The sequence below is a fragment of the Drosophila kikkawai genome, chromosome 3R (assembly GCF_030179895.1).
Source record: "Drosophila kikkawai strain 14028-0561.14 chromosome 3R, DkikHiC1v2, whole genome shotgun sequence".
In the NCBI taxonomy this organism is placed as follows: domain Eukaryota; kingdom Metazoa; phylum Arthropoda; class Insecta; order Diptera; family Drosophilidae; genus Drosophila; species Drosophila kikkawai.
The window spans coordinates 6,901,120-6,925,332 of record NC_091731.1 but is presented as its reverse complement, the minus strand read 5'-3'; the positions used below and the strand labels follow the sequence as shown (position 1 = coordinate 6,925,332).

The 24,213-nt window shown below is 34.6% G+C and overlaps 1 protein-coding gene across 3 annotated transcripts in view; it reads left to right on the top strand.

Annotated features, from left to right (window-relative positions):
• AGO3 (Argonaute 3) overlaps positions 1 to 24,213 on the top strand; it is a 200,209-nt gene that overhangs the window by 52,937 nt on the left and 123,059 nt on the right. For all 3 annotated transcript variants that reach the window (XM_041775360.2, XM_070286347.1, XM_041775362.2), the window contains exon 3: positions 14,332 to 15,743. In XM_041775360.2, coding sequence (XP_041631294.1) covers positions 14,332 to 15,743 — 1,412 coding nt within the window. The remainder of the gene's footprint in view (positions 1 to 14,331; positions 15,744 to 24,213) is intronic.

The following is a 24,213-nucleotide window of genomic DNA, read 5'->3' as shown; positions in this document are numbered from 1 at the left end:
TCACGAATTCAAAATTTTTTTCAATAAGTCCCCGGCGAATGGTCCCATGACTGATTCCCATGCCAATTCCCGCTCTTATATACCTAGAGGATGTAAAAGGACTAGCTTTGCTGAAGCGTAGTACGCGTCGAGCCCCTACAATTAGGGTTTTGCGAGTCCCACCTTGGTTTTTTTTGGGTTCGGTTTATATTTTATGAGATTATAAACTATTTTAAAAGAAGAATTCGAAAGACTTGGAGTTTCTTCACACGTTTTTCCCTTCTTTCTAGGCTAAATAATCTCATCCCTTTCTCTCATGGAGCAGTGAGGTCCTGCACCTACTAAAATAATTTTTTTTCCGTTGTAAAGGTGTATTATCGTATAAACTATATGTTCACGCCAGAAAGGCGCTCAATTTCGGGAGGCAGTGTGATCCCGAACGCTCTCCTTTTCTCTCCCTCTTCCTCCGGACTTCCAGTCCCTAGAGCTTCTAATCCGCTCTCCCTAGCTTTAGTTTCGAATTTGTATTCAGTACCAATTTACTTCAGATTCAATAAAGACCTCCGACGCACGTCGCGAAAAAACCCGAAAGTTCTACGTGTTATGATTTATCGAGTGCATTTCAGAGTTAGAGCCGCCCCCCTCCAACATTTGGTCCTTCGAGCCGGATTTCACTCTCCAGCAGCTCCGGTGGCTTTAACACCGCACCAGATAAGTCCATTACATTATTGCTGCCGGTCATACAGTTAGGTTTTGCGAAACTCAATTCGTCTTAACTTCTCTGTATGATTATTGTCTAAATCCAAGTCCGATTGATCCGACATACGGCAGCATAATAACTTCCAATTCCAAATTCAAAATAATTCGGTTTCCAAATTTTCTACATTTGTGTTTCTGTGCCGAAATCCAAAAGTGTGTTTAAATAAATGCAATAGCCACAGTGAGAATTTAATTCCAATAGTTCTCAATTCCTCTTTGTTAACTGTGTTCCCGCTAGCATTTATTTACATTTACATACATATTCAATACAGTCCACTCCACAAGACTACAATCGCTGTCAACATTGACATTTTCCCATATTCGAGAAATTATATCAAAATAATTTCTATACGAGATCTACGGGTTCTAAAAGTCATAAAGAGTTTGTTTAAATAAATGCCTAAGCCACAGTAAAACTTTCCAATTTCGAATTATTCTTAGTTCCTTCTCGTTTACTGTGTTCCCTAGCTAGCATTTATTTACATTACATACATACTACAAATACTGTCCACTTCACTCCGAAACTTATATTTACAAATTTACAACAATATAACTACATACATACAACAATAACTGTCCGCAGCTACTAAAATTACAAATTTATTTAATTCGTACATATATTTGTTGTTTTACTCCCTCGCTCTATCCTGAGCTGCAATACGTATTTACATACATACATAATCGTCTGCACACGACGCTCCGATATTTGGCAATTTTTTCCGCCTCTCCTTATCTCCGCTATTTTGCACTTGCATACGGCAAGTGCACAAATATACACACACACGCGTATTGGTTCCGAAATACAGCACCGGTCAATCAAATAAGACCAGACAAATAAAATAATTTTCAATTATTTTATATTAAAATTCCAACTAACCAATTAAGTTAGAAATCCAAGTGTGCTTCCATATACGCATTAGTGTGACCGTATTTTCGTAATTCCGTATTTAATTCAAATATTCTCGATTTAAATTCCATACGAGAAAAATACAATTTTCCACAAATAAATATATATAATAATTATTTTAAAAATAATTATTACGAGTCCGATTGGTTCCTAAATTCCCAATCAAACTTTGACACATTACTATTTCGTAATATATATTTACAGTAAATTGTCGTAAAAAATGTATAAAATGACTTCTACTATTTTGAACAAATTTACTTTGATTTGTGACCGTCTGAGGCACTTCGACTCCAGAGTCTGCAATCCAGCAGCACCCACTCCATCCAAGTACACTTGCCAAATCCATCTCGACCAAGTCCGAGCGCTATGGGACAAGGTCGAGACAGAGTACGAAGCTTGTTCAGAGCTAATTTCAGTTGGTTTAGAGGGCGCTGCAGACACCTTGCCTATTCTTAAGGCAAAATACGACGACACCTATTCCATTTATGAACGGTGTGCCGCCAAGTTCATGGAACAGATCGATACGATCTCCTCCAAAGCAGCTCCAGTCCAACCTCCTGCGCCCCAAAATTCCTTTCCGTCTGGCTGTCGGCTTCCTCCGTGCGAAACGGAAGTTTTCTCAGGCGATTATCTTCGCTGGCCGACTTTCCGAGACCTTTTCACAGCGGTCTATATCGACAATCCTACGCTGACCCCTGTAGAAAAGTTGTTCTATTTAAATGCCAAGACTAGTGGTGAAGCTCATTCCATAGTTTCCAATTCGCCACTCACCAACGACGGTTTCCGCTCAGCATGGAAAAACCTCCTGGTTTATTTGTGCTCCACGAAGCTTCCAAAGCTGACGCTTTCCTTATGGGAGCAATCCTTAACAAATAAAACCGATATTCCGTCGTGGCTAGAACTCGATTCTTTCATTACTGAGCGCCATAGAACTCTGGAAACCATCGATTCTCTCCAGCCTCCTACGATATGCCTCCGTTCGTCTAAACCGACAATCTCCAACCAGTCGCCACGAGTACTACAATCCTTTAGTACGCGGATTGTTCACTTATCCAAAAGTTGCGATTTGTGTTCTGCAGAGAACCATGCAGTGCGTAAATGTCCACGCTTCCTCCAAATGACGATAGAAGATCGTACTTCATACATTGAGAAAAAGCAGTTGTGCTTAAATTGCTTTGCAAGCGGTCATCCACTCCGTAATTGCACAAGCGCCCACAGCTGTCTTACTTGTCACGGTCGGCATCACACATTGTTGCATCCAAGCAACACTTCATCCAGTGTTCCGAATCCTCGTGGTGACGCACCACAAATTCCTGCACCCATCCAAAGAATTTCCTCGTTCTCCACACGAGTGACCACTTCTGCCTTTTCCTCCAATTACTGGGTTCCGTACGACGACAGCAAGAGCAGACGTTCCCGAGGTATTTTATCCTACCAATGCCGAGTCTGCCAAGGGAACCATCCTCTTCGGAAGTGCCACCGTTTTCTCCGGCTTGATGCGAAGAAACGGCTCCAGACAGTCATCGACAGGAAGTACTGCGTCAACTGCCTGGCCCACCACCATTCCGGAGGATCCTGTCGAAGTAGCGACCGATGCCAGTCGTGTGGACAGGATCACCACACCCTTCTACATGCCGACGAACGCTCAGCGTTATCCTACGCTTTCCAGAGCTAATACTTCCTGGTACTTTTGCTGCGTATCCTCGCAAGGGGGGGGAGAATGTTCACGCCAGAAAGACGCTCAATTTCGGGAGGCAGTGTGATCCCGAACGCTCTCCTTTTCTCTCCCTCTTCCTCCGGACTTCCAGTCCCTAGAGCTTCTAATCCGCTCTCCCTAGCTTTAGTTTCGACTTTGTATTCAGTACCAATTTACTTCAGATTCAATAAAGACCTCCGACGCACGTCGCGAAAAAACCCGAAAGTTCTACGTGTTATGATTTATCGAGTGCATTTCAGAGTTAGAGCCGCCCCCCTCCAACACTATAATAGTGACCTTAACTAAACTAATTTTTCACTAAAATAATAGAAATTTCGGCACTTTTTGCGGAAGAAAATTAAAAACTGCTATTTCATTGAACAGCCAAAACGAGCTGCCTGTGTGAAAAATATCAATAAAACATTAAAATAGAGCAAATCTAACGGAAATTTTTCTTGAGTCTTTTCGTTATGTTCCATTTTACAAAAACAATGTGCAATAGATCAATTAACAAAAAGGAATATGCAATAAAAAAACGATTTAAAGTTGTTCCTCTGTCGCACTGCTATTTCAGTGAACATAGCTGTAGATCTTGCGTTTGGAGCCCTCAGCATGGCGTCCTCAGTAAATGCATAGAATCGGTTCAAAGGAACTTTTTACTTTTCGCGGTTTAAACTGGGATACGAACAAGAGGTTACCGACGCTTACTAGTGAACTCCTACTAATTAACTTACCCTCGTTAACTAATCGTAGAACCATGCTAGGTATTATATTCATTTATAACCTTATCCGCGGTGTCGTGGAGAGTGCTGTAGGGTCAACTTAATTTTCAATTAAAATTTTTACTGACTAGAAACACTAGATCTTGATACCCTTAGTTTTGTCCCGCTGCAAAGACGATCCAAAAGACGATTTTTTGGCATAAACTCTATTAAAAGAGCTAAATATGTAAAAAAAAATGTTGAGTCTGTGCGACGCCCGCCCTCTCTTGGCTCCCACACAAACAGTTTCTTAGTATTAGTACAAATGTGACTTTGAATTCAGACAAATTACTTGCATATCTTTTGGGAAGGACACAATAATATAATAATAATTTATTCGATTTTGTCCTTAAACTTCATCGTCTTCTTCTTCTAACACAAAAGAGCATTAAATCGGAATCAGCATTAAATTCCTTTTCAAATATATGTTGGCTTTCAGTAGACGGCAGCTCCACAAGACTTAAGGGGTTATCCGGGTTTAGAACCACAAAAAAAGGCCTATTTTCCAGAATTTTTTTAAAAGATCCTATGACAATTTTGCAAATTTCATTTATTCTACACTAATACATAAGGTTTGAACTAAATTCTGTAAAATTTTGAACAAAAAATATTCACAAATGAGCCGTTGAGGGAGGGTTAAACTTAACCCTAAAAAAAATTATGTCCTTGCGGTAGGCAAGATTTCTCCGTCAATTTTTATTTGAAATCAAAAATCCAACATTTTTCTGTTAGCTTATGTGTCTGCCTTGTCTTTGAACGAAGGATTTTTAAAAAAATTAAAAATTGAATTTTTGGGAGCGTTTTTCATGAAAAATGACTTTTTACGTCAATTTTGGCCATATTTTGGGTTATAAAATCGGTTCTAATTGAAGATATAAAATATCCTTCGTTCAAAATATGCAGATGTTATTCTTGCAGGTGACTTTAATAGTGATTTAATAAGAGAATCACATCTTACAAATAATATGGAGTCGCTAGGGTTAAATGTAGTAAACACTACTTCCCCTACGCATTTTTGCAACACTCGCAGCTCATTACTAGATGTGTTCTTTGTGACTAATACTGACAAAGTAGCTTTATATGACCAGCTAATCGTCCCGTCTTTTTCGAAACATGACTCCATCTTTCTGACATACGCATTTGACCTATATCATGACAATACCATAGTGTTTAGGGACTTTAGAAATATAAATTATGAACATTTAAATGAAACCTTTAACTGCTGTAATTGGGATGGCCTATATTTACTCGCAGAAGTTGACGATCAAGTAAAGTACTTTCAGGATAATATACCTAACTTGTATGCGTTCCGGTTTGTAGGAAAAGAATCCGTGCAACGGAGAAACCATGGTTTCATAATGGCATTCGGAATGCGATCAATGACCGCGACAAAGCTTTCAAAAAGTGGAAGAGGTATAGGACATCACATGAATATAGGAAATTTAGTTTGTTGAGACAATATGTAACTAAGCTCATTGGCATTGTTAAAAGCAGCTACTATTCCCGTAAATTTGAAAGAACATCTTCTACTCAAGAAACATGGAAAACAATAAAAAGTTTGGGAATAGGAAAATCCAAAGGGAGGGTGGAACAGGACATAGTTGTGAATGAACTAAATAAACAATTTATAAAATGCTCAGTACCTGAAGTTCTTGACAATCAATACTTACAACTTGCACCTGAAATCGTCTGTGATAATAGGTTTAGGTTTGTGACTGTTAATCAATGTGATATTCTACAGACTATACTTGACATTAAGAGTGATGCGACTGGACTTGACGACATTAATCCGAAATCTATCAAAATTTTGTTACCTAGGATTCTGCCTTATTTAACTCATATATTAAATAAAGCATTAACAACCTCGACTTTTCCTGACTTATGGAAAACGGCAAAGATTATTCCGATTCCAAAATCAAATACTGACTACAGACCTATATCGATCCTGCCGTACCTTTCTAAAATATTAGAAACAAATAAATAAATTTCTCACTGACAATGAAATGCTAAATAATAATCAGTCTGGATTTAGGAAAGGTCGAAGCTGTACTACAGCTATATTAAAGATTACTGGCGACATAAGGAAACAAATGGACGATAACAATGTCACATTTTTAGTTTTACTGGACTATAGCAAGGCTTTTGACACTGTAAACCATAATATTCTATGTTCAAAGTTACGTAATATGTTCCACTTTTCAAAAACTTCTGTTAAGCTTGTGTCTTCGTACTTAAATAATCGTCGTCAATCAGTTGTTCTATCTAATGTATCGTCGGAATTTGGAAATGTCACTCGTGGTGTCCCCCAAGGTTCAGTACTTGGTCCACTGTTGTTTACACTGTATGCTAATGACCTACCATCTGGGTTGTCAGAATGTAATGTGCATCTGTATGCCGATGATGTCTGAAATGAAATGTATGTGAGTCGTCCTTTAAATAGAATAAGTGAATGTATTGATGTATGTATCCGTGAACTTGCTCGAGTAAATGAATGGGCAATCAAAAATGGACTAGGCATTAACCCAAACAAATCTAAGTGCCTCGTAATAAGCAGAAAAAAATAAAGCTAGACAATATCGAACCTCTTCACATTAATAACAGTCCATTAGAGTACGTCGAAAAAGCCGTAAATCTTGGATTTACATTCAACAGGATTCTTACATGGAACGATCACATTGCAAAGGCAATAGGAAAAGTATTTGGAATGCTGAGAGCATTGTCTGTGACTAAGGGTTGCCTGCCTATAAATGTTCGTATGTTAGTAGCAAAAACATGTTTAGTTCCGTGTTTATTTTATGGTTTAGAAGTTTTTTCAAATTGTGACTCGATTAGCAAAAACAAAATAAAAATAGTATATAATAGCATTGCAAGATATATATTTAATTTGGCACGAATGGAACATGTGTCGGGTTATGCCTATAAAATTTTTGACGTAGAACTTAGCGGATGGATAAAGATGAGAATATTGACATTTCTTCACAAATTAATATATAAGAAAGAACCAGCATACCTATTTGAAAAATTAACATTTACTGCGTCTAGAAGACTAAACAATCTAATTTGTATAAGGCCCAGATCGCTGACATCCGAAAGACAATTTTTTATTAATGCTATTAGATTATGGAATCAGCTACCCACCCAACAACATTAAAAATATTAGCAATGCTACGCAATTCAAGGAAAAGGTACTCTCACAGTTTAAATAAGTCCCATAAATTAAATTAAATTACAGCGACTTAGGAATAGGATTAGGATTAAGTTAAATTAACTACAAAATATACTAAATAATAATAATAATAATAAACTTTAAATTGTTAGATTAAGAATATCATATGCACAATTTTGTTTAGATTTAAGCTTTATGACAGAATGTATTGTAACCCTTTGTGACTAGCGCTCTAATTTATAAGTTTTAAACTTGTAGCGTTAGGAAGGCAAATAAAATCAAAATCAAAATCAAATCAAATCAGAGACAAGAAAAACATGTCTAGAAGAAGTGTGGAAAATCTGAAGTCGATCGGTCCAGTAGTTTTCGAGAAATCTTGACTACCGACTTCAAGAAAGTGGTTTTGAGAAAAACGCGTTTAAAGTTTTAAGGGGGTCTTCTCATTGGGCAACTTTTTTTTTTCGATTTTTTTTTTTTTGCATTTATTTATAGCTGGTGTATATGTCCCCAAAAGGATTTTTAGAAATTCGAAATACTTTAGAAGATACGGCCTTTTTTGTAAAGCAAGATCTATGCAAAATGAGCTTTTTTCAAACTTCAAACGCGTTTATCTCGAAACCACGTTTTTCGAACTGGCGGCCATGATATCTCCAGTTCAACTCAACCGATTTTCATGAAACAAAGTGGAATCGACGCAGAATTGTCACCATTTTCGGGTGACGGAACAGATTTTTTTTAAAATTTTTTTTAATATTTTTTTTTTACACTAAACTACAAAAAAAAACCCCGAAATCGAAATTTTTTTTTTGAATAGCCGCCATTTTGTTTAAAAAAATTTTAAAAAAAATCTGTTCCGTCACCCGAAAATGACATCTATTCTGATTATAACCCCGTTTTTATTTTTCATTTCGAACGCTCTGGAGACCCGGAATCGTGGCCGCCAGGACGACACCTTTTTTTTCGACCACCAAGTTTGAAGTCTCATTACTCTTTGAACAACCCTCGTATCGAGGAAAGAATAACTTTTTTAGTTACTTTGAACATTTTTGAATACAATAAATAAAAAAAGTTTTCAATTATTCTTTGCGTTTTCAAATAAGAATTTTATTAAAAAGGGTCCAAAAAACGGCTTTTGAATGAGAAGACCCCCTTAAGTGCCAGTTGTGACTCATACGACGCGCTGGGCTTTAAATTTCTCCCATTCCTACAGTTTTGCTTCGATCGACTTGAAATTTTCGGACAACATTCCTGACACTTTGTACTATTATATAAAAAAGTTTGAAAAAAAAGCATTTTTTGAAATTTCAAAACCCGGATAACCCCTTAATACTTCTTTGGGAAGAGGTTTTTTTATATTTTTTCTTTCTCTTTCTATTAAGAGGGGGTAAGGTATTTAATTTTTTTTTTCGTAAATTTTTTTTTATTTTTTATTTTGAAAGTTCAACATCTTAAGAATATTGTGTCCAAGTTTTACATCGATCATAGTAAAATTGACGAAGTTATGCGGAGTTGAACGAAGGCCGGTTGGTGTTCAATGCATGAGAATCGCAAAGTTTAAAGCGCTCTCCTGAAAAATGCCATTTTGAAAATCGGTGTACACGATAACTCAAAATCTACTGAACCAATCGGTTTGAAATTCGGAACATAACTTCTTTAGATAATTCTACAGGTATTCACGTCGAGCTTTTTTTTAGTTTTTAATTTTCTTTTATTTTTTTTATTTAACAAATTGACTTAATTTTTTAGTCAAAAATCAGTGTTTTGACTTCAAATTTTGATACAAAAAAGGGAAAAAATTTTTAAAATAAAAACGCTTCCTGAATACCTCGGGTCACATCCTTTAACGAATGAGGTATAATTGTTGTAGATCGGATGATTCTGTGGACAGTTAGGATGTACACCGCAAACCAACTTTTTTTTGGAGGCGACTCGGGAGATTCCCTATAACTCCTTTACCTCTAAATATTTTTCAATACAAAATTTATCAAAAACTGTTTAAATGTTGTGTTATTATATGGCATTTAATTCGTTAAGCTAACTTTAGCCGTTTCGCCACAACATTTTATTAAAAAGTGGGCATTTTTGCACCGCATTTTACCCCCCCCCCCCTTAAACAAACACTTGAAAGTAATGGATCCGATGAATCTATAGCCCTGTGGAAAAGGTCAGTCATAGTATTGATTCGACTATTTTTTCTTGCGTGTGAAAGTGGGTCTTTTTTGTAAATTTTTATTACGTGCTTCTGAGGCATTTTCGCCCAAGCAATTAAGTGGAACAAAAGTTGAGTTATTTATTTGAAACCCATGGACTAATACTTTGTGAATAGTTGGTGACATTGGGTACCACGGGTATTTACTCATATATAAGTAAAACGTTTTTTCACAAAAAGTCCGAAATTTTTCAGATCTTACATAATGGTTACAGGATATTGCTATTAATAAATATAATGTAAAAATTATTTAAAATTTGTTCGTCAAAGCAGGTTATAGATAAAAGTTCTTTACTTTTTGAAAAAGCTGTTGCCGCTGCCGTTCTGTTTTGTCCGGCTTATTCGTAGACCCATTTCATCCCATATCTTTTCTTGAATATATTTTTTGCGTGCACCCATTTTAATTTTATCATCACCAGTTACATGCATTTTTTGTATTTTTATTCTGTATGATATGTTCAGGACAAATTCTAAAAACCGAATCCACGCATGTAGTGGACTCACTCCAAATTGTAAAGCTTCTACCTTAGGGGTAAAAGTTTTTGAATTAAAATCTTTGGTGTTGGGGTGACACCACAGATGGGACAACATTGAGTTGATTTAGTACCAGTTAGTACGTTTTGTACTTTTCCGTCAATAAGGGTCATATGCATTTCAAACTTTACTGCTATGTCTACAGTCACTGTAGTACAGTGTCATCTATTTTGTAATAAAACCTTTTTTAAATTATTTATTTGATAGTCCAACTGATTTTTTTTTCATAATAATGTGATCAGTAGTTTCTTTTACAAATTGAATTTTTAGGGGCCTGCAAAATCGAATGGACTGCGGTGTTCGGTTAAGGGTCCATTCTGGTTAGTTGGGCCAAAAAATCAATTTTTTTTTTTTTTTTTTTTTTTTTTTTTTTGACAAAGAAAAAGACATAGAAAGTTCAAACTTTCCATGTTTATTTCTCATAGTTTAGAGATGATTTAGCACAAATTTTCAAAATTTTTAGAGCATGTCCTGAAGCAGGTCAAAAGACGACGTAAGCCTCTGCAAAAAAAAGGTACCCCTCTGGCGACCGTCCTGCAGGACGTAAAAATCGACTGTAACAAAAAATTCAAAGATGTTCTTGTTTAGTATTAATGTAGTTTGGAATAGACTACAATTATAAAAATTAAATAAAAAATAAAAAAATGGCGGCGTCTTAAATTTTTTTTTTCGTTTTTCTGAAAATTTGCTTCACTTTTTTGTTAATAAAAAATCCAATGGATGGAGAGCCAATCCATGGAGAGCTTCATTACGCGCATTAAAAAAAAAAAACATTAAGATTCGTTAAAAATTCACTGAGATAGGACGGTCGCCAGCTCGAAAAACGTAGTTTTCCAGAAAACGCGTTTAAAGTTTTATGTTTGCTTTGTACCTCCTATAAGTTGGCCGACTCGGAGGCTCATAACTTTTAAACTATTACGTATTTCGATTTGCCGTTTTGGTATGATATCTTAGACACTTATAACTATAAAAAAATGCTAACCAGAATGGACCCTTAACCCATATGTTTCGCTGAAATGAGTCAATCATTTTTATGGGGATAACAGAAGTTACAAACAATGATTGATCTGAAATCTGCGCGTTTGGAGTATTTATTTCAAACTTCTGTTTGTATGAACTTTGGCCAGTTGACCCATCAAAACCATAACTGCAAATTAATTTTAGTTTACAACTCTCCGGAAATTGTTTAAAAACATCGGATTCCATTTTAATTAATCGCTGTGCAGTGTGATTTAGGAGGTTTTGAAAAGAAACTTGAGCAGTAGTTTCTGTAACATCAAATCCTATTGGCCGACATTGAGTTTTAGCTTCTATAACTAGGTTGTTACTCGGATAAATGTTAGTGTTATGACTTATATTCAAAGCCCTAGTGTTGACATACTGCTGCTTAGTCAATGAATATTCCAGGATGTAGGCTAAAGCTTCATTTGGTGTAAGTGAAGTCGGTTTTAGCATTTCAAATTGCTTTCTCAATTCCGTTGTGTTTTCATGTGTTGTAATCGTTTCTTTAGGGACAAACACCACATTCGTATTATTTTCTCTCTTAGCTGAAGCTGCTGCAGCATGAACAAGAAGATTTGTGTTGTTTTCTTTTTCATTTGCAAGCTCAGATGCCAATTTTCTTTTCAATCTGGACCCTGCATTTGTATAAGATAAGGTTGGGCGTCAAGGTCGTTGTGGTGTCTTACAAATATTTAATGTAAATGATATTTCAGACGACAAAAATGCATCGTGCTTTGACTCAAAACGTTCTACCATATAATTAAATTTTTTAAGGTATTGTTTTATAAAGGATTCAAAATTAATTATTTATTTATATCTACTTTTTATCATTATCCACGTGATAAACGCCTATTTTTTCATAAATCCATTCTGACACACATGATATTTCACGATTGGTTTTGTACCAAATATCAAAGAGATCGCCATGGCGAAACTCGAACGCCGCTAAATATTGTAGAATTGTGAGAAAAGGGGGACGAACGGGGAAAAGGTGTTAATGAGCGATGAACAACGAGATTTCAATGTACAAACTGGTGTACTTAGTTGTCCTCAGCAGACCTCAGGCGATTAGTTTTATTTTATTTTATTTTATTTTTTTTTTTCTTCGCGCCGACCAACACCACGAATAAGCACGTGCTTGGTGTGGCAAGTTCCACTTAATATGTACTGTACATAGTGCCTCAAAGTCGTGCATTAAAAAAATGGGTTAGTCAAAATAATAATTACAGACATTCAAGCTTGAAACGTATTAAATATTTTTCACTTTTTTCTTCTTACTAGTAAACTTAGATCAGTATCCAGTAAACCACACTGATTTTAAACAACTTTCGGTATTATTGTTTGCATTTCAGCAATAAGTTAGTGGCAAGACACTTATACAATGAACTTCCGAACTGTGCTATTAAGGTCATCTGTAAAATCTTCAATGGGATCAAAAGGCTCGGCCACTACCCAAAAATATGAAAAAAATGTGTTTTATTTATTTCAGAATTCCTTTTTTAATTTTATGAAAATCGGACGACTACATCTTATAGCTGCCATAGAACCGATCTATACAATCTCACTGCTATATAGAGCTAGATTCTCAGCGAATCGATTTTTTTCGATTTTTGTGAAAATAAAATCGATTAAATCGATTAAATCGAAAACAAAACTTTTTTATTTTTTACTTCAAATAAATTTAGAAAAAACCCAAACTTAAATTTATTTACATAATCATTCTAAAACAATAAACCAAAAATGTATTCTTAATAAATCAAATAAATTTTGCTGGCCATAACCAGTGATTAATTGATTTTGATTTTTTTTTAAAGAAAATATTTTGTTTCTTATTTTATGAATCTTTATTTTAAATAAAATTATTCAAAGCCTTTATTTTAAATAAAGTAACTTATTTTAAATAAAAATATTTAAAATAAAGGTTCATAAAATAAGAAACAAAATATTTTCATATTATAAAAACAAAAAATCAAAATAAATTATTTACTGGTTATTTCCAGTTAAATTAAATTAAATTAAATGGGATCAATTCAATGAGATCACAAAAAACAAAAGAAAATATTTTCAAATTATAAAAATGAAAATAAATATCAAAATTCTAGATTAGCCACTGGTTTTTGTTGGCAAAAACGAGCTATCGGTTATGTTACATCCAGCCTTACTAAATACTCGCTCTGCTTCTGTTGAGCTAGCTGAAACGCACAGATAGCGCAAAGCATGGACCTTGTCGATTAATCGATTCTTTCTAAACCGAATCGATGCATCGACCAAAAAGAAAGAATCGATTTAATCGATGTTAACATCGATTTTTTCCCAGCTCTACTGCTATATGTGTCGGAACGGACAAATTCGAACTTTGCTGCTTTTCAATATATTTTAATAATTTTTGAGAATGGTAATTTTTAATTATGTCAGAAATCCGGTTTAAATTTTATAAAAATGTTAAGTAACTGTAAAGCTGGGAATGCAAATCTGTAACTGGAAAACTGTAAACATAATAATTATAGGTAAAATGTAATGAAATAATATCTGCAAGGGTATACAAACTTCGGCGTGCCGAAGTTAGCTTCCTTTCTTGTTATATGTGGTATACGTTATTATGGACAATATCGTTTGCTGAACATTTTATACGAGTAAAAAAGCTGCCGTTCGAATTAATAGTGGTCGGGGCTTGTACTGTAAAACAAGAATTTCAGCTTTAAGATTGCGAATATTAAAATGTGTAGCTGTCCGATAATTATACGGATATATCAACACGCCAAATTGTCCACCGCAATCAAAGCTGCGGACATATGCGAATGTTATATATAATAGAAATCTTTTGCTGACAATTTTCGAATTCATCAGCTTACGTCCGCTTGTTTGGCCACTGTGAGGGTACACGGGTATTATAACTATCCACCATGTTGCTGTCGTTAGTTATTAAACTTAAATGGCTTCATGCTGTTATTCCTGTCGATCCCAAGCTTCAATGTATATGCTAAAGTACTGTACTATAGAAAAAAAATGTTATTTAATAACTTTATTCACAATGCCGATTACACGGTGATACCTGTTATAGAAAAGTTTGGATCATAATTTAAACTATTTATTTAATATTTATGTTATTTCTGGTCTATTGTACGAAGTGCTGCTTTAACCCCCGGTGTTTGATAAATTTAGCTAATTATACCATATATGAAAATTTAATTTTCTTTACATAATATAAATAAAAAGATTGACATTTAAAGTTGCCATCAGTACGGTTAGATTTCAGATTCCAGAACATTATGTTTATTTTTGAATCAAATACATTTAAACAAATATTTATCTTTCTAGGTTCCACAATTAATTTATCTTGCAATTACTTAGAGATAACTACAGATAAAACTAAAGGAGTTTTCCAATATGAAGTGCGCTTTTTCCCCAACGTAGATTCGCTTCACTTAAGAATGAAATATTTAAACGAACATAAAGAAAAACTTGGAGGATGCAAAACATTTGATGGCACGACATTATATTTGCCTATTTTATTGGAAAATCAAATGACAGTTTACGTTTCAAAAACTGAATGTGAGGATGTAGAGATCAGAATTTTATTTAAAAAAAAAGAAGACTTGAAGAATTGCGTACACTTATATAATATATTGTTTGACCGAGTTATGAAGACATTAAATTATGTAAGGTTTAACCGGAAACAGTTTGACCCTTCACGTCCAAAAATTATTCCTCTAGCAAAACTGGAGGTTTGGCCAGGTTACGTTACAGCTGTTGATGAATACGAAGGCGGTCTAATGCTCTGCTGTGACGTTTCTCATCGAATCCTTTGTCAAAAAACTGTTTTGGATATGCTTGTAGATATATACCAGCAAAACGTAGACCACTTCCAAGAATGTGCTAGAAAGACCTTAATTGGGAATATAGTTTTAACAAGGTACAACAATCGTACTTATAAGATAAATGAGATTTGTTTTGACCAAACTCCGATGGCCAGTTTTCAAACTAAATCTGGAGAAACAAGTTATTTAGATTATTATAAAAAATATCACAATATTACCATTAAGGACGTTAAGCAACCACTGCTTCTAAGCATCAAAAAGTCAAGGGTAAACACTAACGACAATGAAAATATACAATTCGGTTTAATTCCTGAACTTTGTTATCTTACTGGACTTCGTGATGACATGCGGTCAGACAATAAACTTATGCGTGAAATTGCTACATTTACAAGAGTTTCGCCAAATCAACGTCAAATGGCCCTCGATAAATTCCACGACAATGTATCTAAAACCCCTGCAGCAAAAGAAATCCTCAACGGTTGGGGTCTTTCACTTACTAAAAATTACAACAGTCTAAAAGGACGACAATTGGACCCAGAGCTAATATATTTTTCCAAACAGACGGTGCCTGCAGGAAAAAACGCAGAGTTCTCAAAATATGTTGTGAATAATGAAATGCTACAAGTTGTTCACATAAATAAATGGATATTAATACATTTGAAAAATGATCTAAGGGCTGCAAATAACTTACTTGATAATATAAAGCAATGCTCCAAGTCACTCGGGATAAACGTTTCTAAACCAACAATGATTTCATTAGACCATGATCGAATCGATGCTTATATTCAAGCACTACGCCGAAATATAGATTTGAATTCACAAATAGTCGTCTGTATTTGCCATAATAGTAGAGATGATAGATACTCTGCAATAAAAAAAATTTGTTGCTCGGAATTACCCATACCATCACAGGTAAGAGTATTTGTAATTTAAAGTTGTTAACCAAAACTTATACATGACTGCTTTAACCATCTCACCTCGAAATTAAATATATTAAATAACAAGATCAACTGGTGAAGTTCAGTGAGATCCATAATATTCCAAATCTCGAATAAACCATGTGCGCCTGTCCGTTTGTTGGTTCGTCCGTCTGTATGAGACCACAGATTTCAGAGACTAAGAGCTAGAGCTCCCAGATTGACAACATCTGTTCCACGTAGGTTAAGTCTTATTTCGCACGGCTTCTTCGGCGTTGACAAATTTAAAAGCCATAGAAAAACCAAAATTCTTGAATTTCGATTTGGAGTAAATTTAAGGTTGCATACTCTTGTAGTTGTAATTGGACTTAAAGAATCGATCCATTATTGCCAAATGAAAAGAAAAACTAACACAGAGCTCTATAAAACATTAATTTTTTTTTATCAAATTTAAAACAATTGTATATAATTACCGATCGTTCTATCTTTAAATAGAAACACTCATATGGGTAAAAAATTCATCAGAGTTGCATTAAGAATGTCTCCAATTGATCTAAAACAAATTTCATAATATTTAAGGGGGGATATACGCTTACATGTAAAAATTTTTTTATAAGAAATAGTCAAGCAATCGTCGTGAAACTTTGGATATAATTAAAAGTAGAATCAGAGATGATAAAAAAAAATTAGTTATAAACAATATTTTACAAAATGGCGGATTTATGGAACATATTCCGTAGCGCCTCGAGCTTTGAGTTGCTGTGCTATGGACACGATAGAGCTCGTAATTCCTCTCCGAAATCCGTAAACTAAATTTTTTTGTATTCATTACACCTTTATCTTCTATTTGAACCTAAAAAACCAAAAAGAAATCAAGACAAAAAAATTAAATTTTGATTTGAAAAAAAAAATGTCATTTTCAGGTGATCAGTTTTCACTTCCCACCCTCTTAAAAAATAGTAATACTCAGTTTTATAACAACCATTTAGGTTCAAATAGAAGATAATTTCATGCTGATCATAATAATTTTTGATTCACTCCGATATGTTACGTAGTTTTTTGTGAATCGCGTGTCCATAGCATAGGTAGAAATGCCAAAATTAGAAGCTGAGAAAAAGACGATTAAAGTTTTTGATGTGTCCACGTTAACACTTGTAAATCTTGGGTGCATACTTGATTTGAGGCACTTAAAGTTGGAATTCTATAATCAAACTTACACAGTATATTCTTTAAGTAATAAACTATTTTTTTAACCACAAAAAAAATTTGCCAAAAAAATTTTGGTTTACATGTATATCCCCCCTTAAACGCGAATTCGAGAAAATTCGATTTTTTTTAATTTTGGTAAAAAGCATCATAAAGAGGGCTTGTTTTGTTTTGATAAACACTTCTAAAACACAGGCATTACGTTTTGACTTTTACTTTCTAACATCACTCGAAGAACGCATGAGTAGAAATAAAGTGCTGGCCTGTTCTAGTTTCCACTTCCGCCAAATCTGTTAACGTCCCAGCGAAACCGCTCTTAAACTTTCCGACTGCCACTTGGCTGGCGAATTCAGATCTACAGAACCAGAAATTAAATATTTTAAAATACAATGCTATCATGTAAATGGCAAATGATCATTGTATTTCATTCTTTGAGGTTTTAGAAACATTATTGCATAACTGAATCACCTAAAGCTAACATACTTGATTTTTAAATTATTAATTTGTGATTGCATCTTAAAATTCGTTCGATTCTAACCTTCAACATTATTGCAAATTCGCCGCCCTAAATCGTATTTGAAAGGGACCATTTAAGGGTTGTCAGCGTTCCAAAAAAAAGGGCATATATTTAAGATTAATTTCAAATAGTTACTTTTTATGTTGTTTTAGAATTAAAAGATCGGCTATTAGTTTAAAGTATATGAAAAAGTGTTTTTGTTAAGGGGTTATCCTGATCTTGAAGCACAAAAAAGGCCTATTTCAGCCAATCAATTCAATCTACAAACAATCTACAGTCAATTCAATCTACAAACTGAAATATATGTAATGCGAAGGCAATATTTTTTCCAACCTCTGCAAACTGTACTGTACGGTAAATTAGTGCTTCATTACTATCTATGAGTTGGAGACTACAGCGGGCCAAAATTTGATTAGCCCCTTATTAGCAAATCTTAGACTAAGCAAACCCTTTTGTTGAGAGCGGCCAGCTGAAATTATTTGGAAATTTAACAAAATTTCCTTAAATCACCAAGGGAAATTCGCTTATGTTCAAGGGAAATCCGCAAATGTTATCAAATTCACTTCCCAGTGGAAACTAGAACAGGCCTGTGTATTTTTTTCTAATGTACCCATAGTCCGACTATGATCTGCGTTTCGACTTATATGTATAGGCCATGATCAGATGTTTTCCTCCTGTTCGATAGCCTATGAGATTATCGATTCTTGACCAGTTAGAGGGTTACCAGATTGCTGGAATCTATTTCATGGCTATCATCTGTTCTGGGCTGGAGCCTCTGCCCTGCGCGGCGTTGCCAGATGGCCAGACGTTTCCTCTTTCGATTTCCTGCGCCTTTGTTATATTTAAATTTTTTGCGTCTTTTTCCTTATTACTAGCGTATGTTTACTTATAATAATAGTTATATATACAGCTGTGTTCACTGAAATAACAGTGCCCCACGACCTGCACGTTTAAGATTGGAAAATACTGTTACAAACACTATTTTCATAAAATTTTTTTTCATAAGGGCTTAGTGTATTTAATTATTAACAATACCACAATCATTTAATTTAGGTAACATAAACCTTTTAGAAGATATAGCTAAAAACAACAAAAAAAGGTCTATATTACGCTGTTCATTGAAATAGCAGTCAAAAACTAAAATTCTTCGTAAATTTAAAAAAATTGTATATGAAACCTATTTCTTCTGAAATACTAATTGACTATGATCTAATATTTTGTTAAGTAGCCTTTAGAAGCTATTACAGCCTCATACCTGGGTGGCATGGAGTCCACCAAGCCTTAGCAAAGCTTAAGGGGAATATGGCCGCATTCCTCCTGCACAAATTGTCAAAGCTGCGGCTTAGAAGTCGGAAACTTCTATAATACGTAGCCCTTGATGTCCCCCATAAGTTTTCGATCGGATTTATATCCGGGGACTGTGCACGCCATGGCATTGCATCCACTTTTTCATTAAGAACCCACTCCTTGGCCACCTTGATGGTATGATTAGGGTCACTGTACTGCTGAAATGTCCAAATTAATGACATATTTTCCTCAGGATACGGCTGCAAGACAGTTTTTAATATTTCGACATAAACATAATGGTCTTTGATCCCACCGATCATATATACGGGACCTACAACGTTGTATGAAAAGTATACCCATACCATGATTTTTAGGCCACCGTGTTTTACTGTCTTCAGCGTATGGTTTGGGGGATACTATCTATTTGGAGGTCGACGGACATATTGTCTTGTCCTATTCCACCAAATAAAACCAGTTTGGAGTCATTTGTCCAAAGGATATTACGCCATTTGAATAGTGGCAGTTCAAGTGGGTATTGGCGAACTCCAATCTGGCCTTGATATGCCTTTAACCCTCTAGTGCCCAAGACCGCCTCTAGACGGGCAATATTAAAAACACCGTTATTATATTATTTTCATTCCTTTTCACACGGTTTTCTGTTTTTATACCCTTGCAGGGTATTATAATTTCAGTCAGAAGTTTGCAACGCAGTGAAGGAGACGTTTCCGACCCTCTAAAGTATATATATTCTTGATCAGCATCAACAGCCGAGTCGATCTAGCCATGTCCGTCTGTCCGTCTGTCCGTCCGTCTGTCCGTTTCTACGCAAACTAGTCCCTCAGTTTTAAAGCTATCTGAATGAAACTTTACATATAGTCTTCTATATACTCTCACTGCTATATATGTCGGAACGGGCCGGATCGGACGACTATATCATATAGCTGCCAAACAAATGTTCGATAAATTTTTAGAAAAAAAATTATAACTTGGCTCATTTTCAACATTTTTGCACAATTTTTTAGATTTGGCCATTATATATTATTTCTGAATTTTGGTAAAAATTTTATAAAAATCGGACTACTATATCTTATAGCTGCCATAGGAACGATAGAGAAAGTAAAAGAAAAAATTATAACTTCGTTGTTTTTCAACGTATTTTCATCTAATTTGAAACATGAGCTTCTGGTATTATTTCAAAATTTTGGTATAAATTTAATGAAAATCGGACTACTATATCTTATAGCTGCCATAGGAACGATAGGGAAAACGATAGAAAAAATTATAACTTCGTTGTTTTTCAACGTATTTTCATCTACTTTGAGACATGAGCATTTAGTATTATTTCAGAATTTTGGTAACGATATTATGAAAATCGGAGAACTATATCATATAGCTGCCATAGAAGTGATCCGTAGATGTAGAGAAAATGAAAAGCTGGGAATGTAAACTGTAACTGTCAAACTGTAAACATAATAAGTATAGGTAAAATGTTATGAAACTCCGTTTAGTGTCTGTTTTCGGCATTATAATTTATAATATAAATATGAAAACCAATCTGCAAGGGTATACAAACTTCGGCGTGCCGAAGTTAGCTTCCTTTCTTGTTTCTAATTCAGGAAAGTCCAAAAATTAAGTTCGTTGCGTTTGGAATACATACTAGAGCTAGCGCAAGCTTCTGTATTCATTTGAAGTTGAAAATTTGTGCAAATCGGACAAAATAATTATTTTTTAGAAAATACAACATGTAAATACTTTTTTTTTAAAATTGGAAAAAAATTAGAAAAAAAAATTGTACTGTGTTGCTGACAGTCTCAATGACATTTATACAAAATATTTAAACAAAAAAAAGTTTTTACCTAATTTTTGGTTGGCCTATCTTCCCAGAACTGCCTTCATGCGGTCCAAGGTTTTAGTCATATAAAACTCGATCCGAGCAAAAGTAAAATTTTTTTCCAAAACAAACATTCACTTTTGATACATACTGAATCCAAAAATAATTTTTTTTTTGAGAAAAAAAATTTGGGCACTAGAGGGTTAACTAAGCAGTGGCATTTTCCATGGACTTCGCGAATCTAAAATTTATTCAATAAGTCCCCGGCGAATGGTCCCATGACTGATTCCCATGCCAATTCCCGCTCATATATCCCTAGAGGATGCAAAAGGACGAGCTTTGCTGAAGCGAAGTACGCGTCGAGCCTGTACAATTGAGGTTTTGCGAATCGTACCTCGGTTTTTTTGGGTTCGGTTCATATTTCATGACTTATAAACTATTTTAAAAGAACAATTTAAAAGATTTGGAGACTCTTTACATGTTTTGCCCTTCTTTCTAGACTAAGTTATCTGATACCTTTCTCTCATGGAGCAGTGAGGTCCTGCGCCCACTAAAATAATTTTTTTTGCGTTGTAAAGGTGTATTATAGTATAAACTATAATAACGACCGTAATTAAACTCATTTTTTACAAAATTAAAAGAAATTTCGTCACTTTTTGCGAAAGAAAATTAAAAACTGCTATTTCAGTGATCGGCCAAAACGAGCTGCATATGTGAAAAAATATCAATAAAACATAAAAATAGAGCAAATCTAACGGAATTTTTTCTCGATTCTTATCTTTATGTTCCATTTTACAAAAACAATGTGCAATAGATCAGCTTGCAAAAAGGAATATGTACAAAAAAAACGTTTTGAAGTTGTTCCTCTGTCGCACTGCTATTTCAGTGAACACAGCTGTACAAGTACAATACTAATAAAGTAAATAGTAAGTAATAATTATGGTAAGTGATTCCAAAAAGATATAATTACGGCGCAGGGCGTCGCAATGCATTTAGGCTAGCCGAAAACTTCCGAGTACTAACCATCATCAAACAAAACTCTAGTTAAAGGATAACTCCCGTTGACCATAGATTCATTGTGTAGTACTAATTAAATTCCCACATACAGTGGACAAATAAAGTTTAAGTACATTCTAGTTCTGCAACTAAATGCATGTAAAAACCTACTAAAAAAACAAGATAAAATTTTTTTTAAATTTCCATTGGTTAGATTATATATTAAATAAAATAAAAAGCTTTTCAGGTTCTTATTTAATATTAGGGTAAGGTGGGGTAAAGCCGACAGTGTGGGTAAACCCGACCTCCCTCTGTTTTCGAAAATCGGAAGCACTACGCAAACTAATATTAGTGTTGTCGTGTAGAGTATCGAAAACAATGAAAATGGTGGTATGACACCATTTTATTAGTTAACATTGAGATGGTCAAACGACAACAAGTTTGTTTTCACAATTTTGACTTTCATTTTTGTGCATAATTAACTGCAGGATATTTCTTTTTGTCAAAGTTATCGCATGAAAAGGTAAGTGGATTTAGATTCTTTGAATAAAGTCCTACAAAGTGCATATAAGTTTGGTTCATTTTTTTTCATAATTTCTTTTTTAATTGCGTTTTTATGAAAAATTACGTCGTGGGGCAAATCCGACCTCTAAATAGTGGGGTAAATCCTGCCGCAAAAAAAGCCAAAAAAAAACAACAATCACACAAAAACCATCAACATCGCAGCCAACCAGACGTTCAACTCGAACCAAAAAACGCCAGCAAGCTATTTGAGCAGCGAATCAGATGATACTGATTAATTATTTTGCTATTTTCATTTTTTTAATTCTATTATCTTTTATTACCATTATATAACATTATTATTACCATTATATAACTTTGATTGATATATCATTGCAAAACCTATATTTAGGTTATATCTGTACTAAATCAAGCAAAAACATAGGCGGTCGGGTTTACCCCATCATTTTTGAACATAGCAAAAATGAACTTTTTCGTAAAACGCTTGTATCTCAAAACTTTTCAAAGGTATGAATAAAATGCTATGCATAGAAAGTTGCGCAAAGGTATAACCTTTAATTTGGTATATATAAAGACTTGATCCGATAAAATAAGCATTTTATAGCCAAAACCATTTACTAGGTCGGCTTTACCCCACCTTACCCTACAACTAAATCTTAAATATCAAAATTATAAAAATACTTCGTGGTTTAGGTCAAAAAAGTTTAAGTACGCTTAGGAGAAAATTAACTCCTGTCTCCTGAATTGGTTAGTTTGACATCCTTTTTCTGTACTGACTGGTTGAATACGTCGTTGCATACTATTTACCACCACTTTGGGGTCATTTTGTGTAATTTTCTCCCACTCGGATTGTATAACTTGCTTAAGATAATCGTCTGAAGATATTTGGTGCTTCCTGATCCTTTTATCCAGCAAATTCCAAATGTGCTCAATGGTATTGAGGTCTGGAGACTGTGGAGGTGTATGCAATTGCTTGCATTTATAAAGCAGCCACTCTTTAAGCAAATATGAGGTGTGTTTTGGGGTCTTTGTCCTGTTGAAAGAGAAATGTAGGCTCGTTTAACTGGAGCTGGGTTGCGCTGTCCTTAAGATAAAATTGCAAAATTTTTTAGGTATGCATGCTTGTCCATTGTAGTATTTATAAAGACTAGTTTTCCAACTCCAGCTTTCGCCATGCAGCCCCAAACCATCATGTTACCGCCTCCATGCTTAACGATTGGTGTTCCATTTTTTAATCCATCTCTTTATTGGGATTTCTCGATACTTTTTGAGCCCCATCCGAACCAAAAATGTTGAATTTTGACTCATCACTCCAGATGACATAATCCCAAAATGATTCCGGCTCGATTAAATATTTGTTTGCAAAATCCAGCCTCTTCTTACGTTTTATAATAAAAATCAAAGGCTTCCTGCGAAGTGTTCTTGCCTTGTACCCGTTCTTGTGGAGCACATTTCGTACCGTTTGAGGGCGAACTTTTTTGCCTGAGTTTTGAAATAGTTTCTCCTGTATTTTAGGTGCAGAATTTTTCGGATTGGCTTTTACTGAGCCCAGGATTTTGCGATCGTCCCTATCAGACAATATTTTTGGACGGCCCGATCTGGCCTTTTTCTCCAGAGTTCCAGAGTTTCCGTTGGAGTTAATTATAGTTTGGACACTTGATGGAGGCCTCTGAACTATCCTGCCAATAACACGTGCTCCTTTTCCTTCCAAATAATTTTTAAAAATTATTTTTCGCATTTCAAGTAGAATTTCACTTTCTCGACCCATCTTTTTCCTTCACGACAGCTATACCAAAATAATTGAACTTAAAATGCATAAAAAAAACAAGAAAGGAAGCTAACTTCGGTACGCCGAAGTTTGTATACCCTTGCAGATATTATTTCATTACATTTTACCTATATTATTATGTTTACAGTTTGACAGTTACAGTTTTGCATTCCCAGCTTTACATTTTCTCTACATCTATCGATCGCTTCTATGGCAGCTATATGACATAGTTGTCCGATTTTTATGAAATTTATACCAAAATTCTATAATAATAAAAAAAGCTTATATTCCAAAGTAGATAAAAATACGTTGAAAAACAACGAAGCAATAATTTTTTT